The sequence below is a fragment of the Cynara cardunculus genome, assembly GCF_001531365.2.
Source record: "Cynara cardunculus var. scolymus isolate 2C chromosome LG 16, CcrdV1, whole genome shotgun sequence".
NCBI lineage: Eukaryota > Viridiplantae > Streptophyta > Magnoliopsida > Asterales > Asteraceae > Cynara > Cynara cardunculus.
Genome location: NC_037543.1, coordinates 13,341,793 through 13,348,534, shown reverse-complemented (window position 1 = coordinate 13,348,534; position 6,742 = coordinate 13,341,793). Strand labels below are relative to the sequence as shown.

General features: G+C 44.0%; 1 protein-coding gene across 1 annotated transcript; it reads right to left on the bottom strand.

Annotated features, from left to right (window-relative positions):
• Positions 1-3,749: 3,749 nt before the first annotated feature.
• Positions 3,750-5,696, bottom strand: LOC112529012. Its single transcript, XM_025140094.1, has 3 exons — positions 5,174-5,696; positions 4,241-4,723; positions 3,750-4,192 (listed from the first exon to the last, which is right to left on the bottom strand). The coding sequence occupies exons 1-3, from the start codon at positions 5,694-5,696 to the stop codon at positions 3,750-3,752; spliced, it is 1,449 nt and encodes a 482-aa protein (XP_024995862.1).
• Positions 5,697-6,742: the final 1,046 nt, after the last annotated feature.

Here is a 6,742-nt window from a genome sequence, read left to right as displayed (position 1 = left end):
AAAAAGCACTATTCATGAGCAGACATCCTTACCTAAAGTTGGTGGACAATAGAGTCGACTAGTCGGCTCCGTACCGTACCAACTTTCATAAGGATATGGGTTTGTCCTTTGTGTGCATAAGGACAAGACAACAATAGTCATGCTAAGCAAGCTTCCTTTGATCGCTGAATGCTGGAATAACCTGAAGGTCTCTTCAGCATTCACTGAGGCTTGAGCAGTCTTCACACATTTGTAGACAGGCTTGTAATCACTGAGTACCGCTTCAGATCACGTACTCGCCAGTCTCTAATCTTCAGTTTCAGTCTTCGACATTCGCTGAAGGTTCTTTGGTGTGAGTGTTGTCTTCTTGAAGTATCGCTGTCTCTGATTGATTTACTATACAAGTTCTTCAGCGATCACTGAACAGACTCAATGATGATCAATGGAACTGAAAAGACAAAAACATAAATACAACGTTTTAGTGAAAAGGGATTATCATCAAATCACTGAGAGAGAGGATCAACAAGTTGGTTATTTAACTTATTTTGAAGATTTGAGGCCTCTTTATACATTTCAAAGCTAAAAGATTAGGCCCTTTGACCTTGAATGTCATATGCCTTTTCCACAAGGGCCAAGATCCGTTTTCGTCAGCAGTTGTAAGACTTGAGAGAACAACGATCTGGAAATACGGACTGAAACGTACCCTTTCGTCGAGGGAACATAGAATCATCCAACAACCCCACGTTGCGATTCAGTAACGTCGCATGAGAGCCAAAATTCCTTAATGAAACGCTGTGGAATAGCGTCATCCAAGTTCGTAAGAGCAGGATTGAGAAAATGATGTTGAAGGTTATCAACGATTGGGTGAAACCTAGAGTCAAAATTGTCTAGGTTGAGGTAAAGTGCGTGATTATTTGGTTTCAGAGGAAGTGTAGTAATGGTATGAGTAGATTCGTCAATGGATTTGAGGGTAGTAGTCTGTGTTTGAGAATTGTTTGATGTGGATGTAGACATTTGCAGGTTTGTGAGCAAGAAAATGACCCTGGTTTGTGGTTGGCTGAAAGTTAGGGTTTCACAGAAATGTATAAATTGGTGGTTGATTTTGTGTTTTGTGTGCAGATGTTGGACTTAATCAACTTACTTGCAATGAATATCGATTGAAGCGAAGTAAAAGAGGGGGAATCTTGAGGTCACAAATCGTCAATGGCGGTAGTTGGTTTTTAGTTCGTAGAATACAACAATGAGAGAAATATGGAGAAAGGGTTTGAAAGCATTAAAATTTTAATTTGGGGAATAAAGGGTTATTTAAACCGAGATTTGGTAATAGGAAATCGAATGAGAATCGGCACGAAGCATCGAGAGCTGAAACGGTTATGCAACAACATATGGAAGAAAGACACGTGGCTTGGCATGCTTTGCATCCCGCCTCCTTTACTTGAAAAATTAGAGATACAGGCGGTGTAACAGGTTTCCACGTGCCCTGGGACAGGTTTCCACACCAATCAGTCTGGAAATTTAATTTGCAAATGAGGATAACATAGCTCAAGAACAGACTCAGAGTTGTAACACATGTTATTCAGAGTTACACATCTGAAAAGCACATCCAGAGTTAGATGCAGATCGTCTGTGTAGCTCTGCATGAGGAACGCAATGTTCTACTTAATATGTGCATCCACAGAGCTCTTATTCGAGAATTAAATGTTAACCTCTGTATGAAGAACGGAATCAAGCCTCAAGGACACAAGCGTAACCAAATTTCCCAGAGATTAAGACGTCAACCACCCAGAGTTGCAAGTCTAAAGTCGATCTTCAAAATAACACAAGCGTAACCAANCCAGAGTTGCAAGTCTAAAGTCGATCTTCAAAATAACACAAGCGTAACCAAATTTCCCAGAGATTAAGACGTCAACCACCCAGAGTTGCAAGTCTGAAGTCGATCTTCAGAATAACACAAAGCGCCTTCACATTTGACATGCATAGAAAGCGCTCTTTCTCAAGACTTAAATATAGACCCTCTGTGTAGCTCTGTATGAAACACGGACTCCGATTCAGATTGAAAGCAGAGCACATGCAGAACGAGCGGCACAACCTCAACGTAGGACATGAAGATCGAGAGCTCTTTCAGAACAGTTAAATGCAGAGCCTATGCATAACTTTGTATGCAGAGCGGAGGCAGGGTTAGAGTGAAAGCTTTGCACGTGCAGAACCTTTATTAAGGTCTGTATGAAGAACGGAATCAACCTTCACAGACACGAGGGTGAAGAACATTCCCAGAGTTTAAAATTGATACGGCACACAGTCGGAACTCTGAAACCCACCTTCAAAGAGACAAAGCTCTTTCTGAACACTTAAATACAGACCCGCTGTAGATCTCTGTATGAGCCACGTAGTGTGTGTTTGAGGGACTGCATAGGCCATGCAGAACCTCTGTTAAGGTTTAGATGAAGAGGCGGAGCCTCAACGTAGGACATGAAGAGACAGAGCTCTTTCTCAACACTTAAGTACAGAGCCTCTGTGTAGCTCTGTGTCATGCATGGAGGCAAGATTTTGGTGACCGTGTTGCACATTCAGAACCTTTCTTAAGGTCTATATGAAGCACGAAAGTTGGGGTCTAACAATACACCCCTAAGAGTAAATAAGGCAGGCTCTTAATTGAATTAACAAACAAAAAGTCTAATCGAAGCCAGAGATTAAAAGGAATTTCAGATTTTCGTTAACTATCTAAAAAGTACAATACAATTGAATGGAAATAACAATGACTTTACAAGATAGGAAAAAAAACTTATAAAACATAAGGTCTAAACATTTTGAAGTCTGATGAACTTCCTAAGAAGTTCACGAAACTCTAACATGTTGCGAATTGACGTTAAGATGATTTTTGCCCGTTCCTTTGCTCCTGGGGAATTGTCTTTGCTCCTGGCTAGTTTATCTCTGATGTACCGCAGGGTAGAGTTTGAATACTTGTAGTTCTGCATATCTCAAAAAAAGATCTTCTTATTCTGTGCATTCCAAAATACTACTCTCTCTTCTGGTTCCACCAACACAATCCAAGAAGGGATGCTATTGATGCCCTGCAGATCTTCGTTTGGTGCAGCGACAGTCAATTGATCCACTCCCAGATCCAGAGCTAATTGGAAATCGAACTTGCTTCTGAAGTCGAGAAGGTCGGTCATCGTTTGCCTTATAGCAGAGTTGGCCACAACGTATTTGACCCCTTTGTCCTTCTTGTGATCTGTGAAGTAAAACAGAGAGAGAAGATCCTACAGATTCAGATTTATAAGGTCACAATCTGTGAACCTGCAGATCTGTCTACGAGACCTCTCCACCGTATACTCATAGAAGATAATCTGGTTATGCGCGAAGGTACGCTTCTTGATGTCCATGACTTGCTTGATGCCATCAACGAAATGGACTGCAGAGATGGGCTGGGTGTAGAGATCTAGGAACCTCTGCCTGATATGCTCTTGAACTATTGGATGAAGACTGATCTTTTGGACTGGTGTCTCTTCTCGCAGGTTGTAGAGAAATTGGTAGATTTCCTCGCTGTTTGCTTTGTCCTTTATTGGCTTATCAAGGGGTGTAGGCGTAAACATTGCATCCATGCTCTCCTTAATCTTTTGAACGTGATCAGAGGGATGCCTTTTTTTAGGCCTACTGCTTGCGCCTTCTTCATCTTCTGCTCTGGTTGGCCTGATGGGGACCTTCTGCCTCATTGCAGGTGGGACTACTCTAGTCCCTTGTGCAGGGACCCTAGCTCTGTGTGTATTCTTTTATGGTAGAGGAGCAGCAATCGTGATGCCTTCTAGAGGGACAGCAAGAGGAATGCGCAAAAGTGATGGATCAACCACATTCACTGCTACCACCTCTTCTTCTTCTCCTCTTATTGGAGCACCTGCGTCCATGGCGTATTCCATTGATGCAGACAAAGCCAGGTTTGAATCAGATGACGAGTAAATATTTAGAAGATCTATCAATTCTGTATTCTTTTGTGGCCCAGCTGCCTCTACCTGGGATGCCATGGGCATCTTTCCCTTTCTGAGCACCTCTGCTTGTTCTGGCGCTGGTTGACTCTGTGCCCTCTGCCTTGAAGAATCTTGTGCTGCTTGGCGAGGGGCAGAGGACGTGGGTGCAGAGGGGGAAGCCGTAGGTGTAACACTTGGAATGGCTGTTGGATATTTCTCCCCTTCTTCACGATTTTGAGGACCAGACTGGTCTGGGTCCTCATCATCGTCAAGTCGTCTCCTCTTCGATGACTCAGCACATGGAGAAGAATCCATTCGTCTTTTTGGCCTCGACTCCTCTGCTTGAGGCATAGACTTGATTTTCTCCTCAAAGACTTTGAGGAGATCTTCGACTGCATCGCCAACCCGTCGCATCTCGAATTCCGATCGATACTCGAATTTGGCCAGAGCAAACGTGATGGCTGCCGCTGCTTTCGTGGCTTTGTTATTGAAATCGGATGTGAAGTTCGCCACCTTCTGTAGAAGTCTGTCACCCAGAGCATTCATTGCGCTCTGAGTGACATAGTCCATAGGTACATTCATAGGGATGATCGCTTGGGCGTCATAAGAAGTGGACGCCTCACCCCTCTGCATGGAAGCTATGACCTCTCGCAAGGCCTCTGCATTTTGTGCCGTCAATTTCGTCAAAGTATCGAGACGAGAAGCATTTTTCGAAGACTCAGCTCTCAATACTGCCAAGGATGCTCGTATCTCATCCAAAGCAAGTGCAGAAGGGGACGGCTCTACATGAGCCATGATGAGTTTTAGCTCTTCCAAGGAGCACCGCACAGAGGTGAAAAGGGAATGCAACTCTTCCCTTGTAACATATGTTGGTTGTGTAACCTCTGGCTCAACAAATGGGCCAGATTAAGTCCCCATTCTAGGGACGCCTTCATTCACGACTTGGTTGATGTTGGTTGGGGAAGGACTTCCAGCAGATCCTTGTTGTTCTTCTTGAGGAGAATTCACTACCGCTGTTCTATCAAGGAGAGTATCCAAGGAGGGTTCAGAGCTGGCCAGAGGACTCTCCATGAGTGGACTTAGAGACTGGTCGAGAGTCTCAAAGTCATGTGCACCTATTCCTTACTCTGAACAAGGTGAGGAGTCTACACGTGCAGAGGAAACGAATTTCTCTGTATGGGAAAGTAGCGTGATATGGGGAGACATATCACTTATACGTTCAAAGGTTGCACCCTTTTGAGAGGGTCTTCCCTGTGGTGTGGCGTCCCTTTGACTGTGATAACCAGAAGCAGATGCCACCTCTGGTTGATTTGGTTGGGTTAGGTTCGAGGTGTGCACCTCTGTTTCAATGACTTTCGTGTCTCGACCACCGGCGTCAGATGATTCAGTTGCACTGGGAGTTGGGCTGTCGAAACGGATGTGCTTATTTACCCTAGGCTGCTCTGGCTTACCCTTAGGCATAGCAGCTGTTACACCTCCTCCCTCTTCTCCTTCTTCTTCTGTGTCTTCACTCTCGTCACTTGATGTATTGGACCCAGCAACATCATCAAAATGTTCCTGGTTTTCTTCTTCTTCAGAGCTAGAGAAGTGCCCCAAGCCTTGATTGGCTGCTTCCTCTGCTCTGAATCTTTCTTCTTCCTTGAGGCGAGCAATCTCTGTTTGCCTTGCTCTCTCGACTCTCTCCTCCTCTGCTTTCAAACGAGCAATTTCTTCAAGTCTCGCTCGTTCAGCTCTATCCTCCTCTTCCTTCCTCATTCTCTCTCTAGTCTCTTTTTCTTTGCCTCTAGTCTCTTTCTCTTCTTCTCTCTTTCTTTTTCCAATCTCACCCCCTTTTCTTCTGCCTCAGCCATTTGAGTGTCCTCCCTTGCCTCATCCTCTTCGGAATTGGTCGTTCCTTAACATAGCCTTCTTTGTTGACCGTAGATTTGTATTGAGTGAGCACATTCACCTTGTGCACAGGCAGCCGTCCCACGTCAATGTTGTTGTCATCAATAACTGGTCTTAGAAGAAGACCCAGAAAGCGAGAAAACAAGAGAGATGGCAGTTCCTTTCCTTTAGCCACCTCTTGGCACTTCTTCACGACAGCTGCCTTGAACTCTGTGTAGAGGAGGAAGGAGTAGTCGAGTGATAAGTCAAAAAAGATGCCATAAATGATCTGTAGAATATTAGTGGAGCACATGTCCAAGCTGCCAATCTTCCCAGTCAACGATCAATTCACCAATGTGAACAGGGTGTTCCACATTGGGGATAGGTACTGTCGGCGGTATTGAGAAGGATACTGGATGGATTGGTTGTATCCCAAGAACTTCAAGAAGAAAACAATCTCATCTACAGATGGAAGTGGGGCACATTCATTCAGCTCTAAATCCGTCTTCGTAGGGATTTGCAAAACTCGTGAAAACAGGGACCTTGAAATGCGAACAGTGATGAATTCATTTGTAGATGGCACAAAAAAATCTCTAACAATACCTCGTTGGGAATCAGTAACTGAGCAACTCTGCCAGAATTCTTGGATGAATCTTTCAGGGACAAGATCATCGGTGTTCGTCAGGGCAGGGTTCAAGAAATGGTGTTGGAGGATATCAATAATAGGATGGAATTTTTGGTCAAAGTTGTCTAGTGAGAGTTGAAGGGCATGGTTGTTGGGTTTCACTGGAAGAAAAACCAAATTTTGGTTGGATTCCTCAATAGTTTTGAGAGTATTGGTGTGAGTTTGAGAGTTCCCTGAGTCTGAAGAAGACATTGTTGCAGGTTTTGAAAATAAAAGCTTTTGAACAGTTAGGGTTTTGAAAAGAACTGGG

Excerpts from the sequence above, each read along its gene's own strand:
- LOC112529012 (XM_025140094.1), bottom strand. The coding sequence starts at position 5,696 with ATGAGGAAGGAAGAGGAGGATAGAGCTGAACGAGCGAGACTTGAAGAA. Across the intron at positions 4,724-5,173 it reads GGGAAGACCCTCTCAAAAGG|AGCCGTCCCCTTCTGCACTT; the intron begins GTGCAACCTTTG and ends TGGCTCATGTAG. Across the intron at positions 4,193-4,240 it reads ACGAATGGATTCTTCTCCAT|ACCAGTCTGGTCCTCAAAAT; the intron begins GTGCTGAGTCAT and ends ATGAGGACCCAG.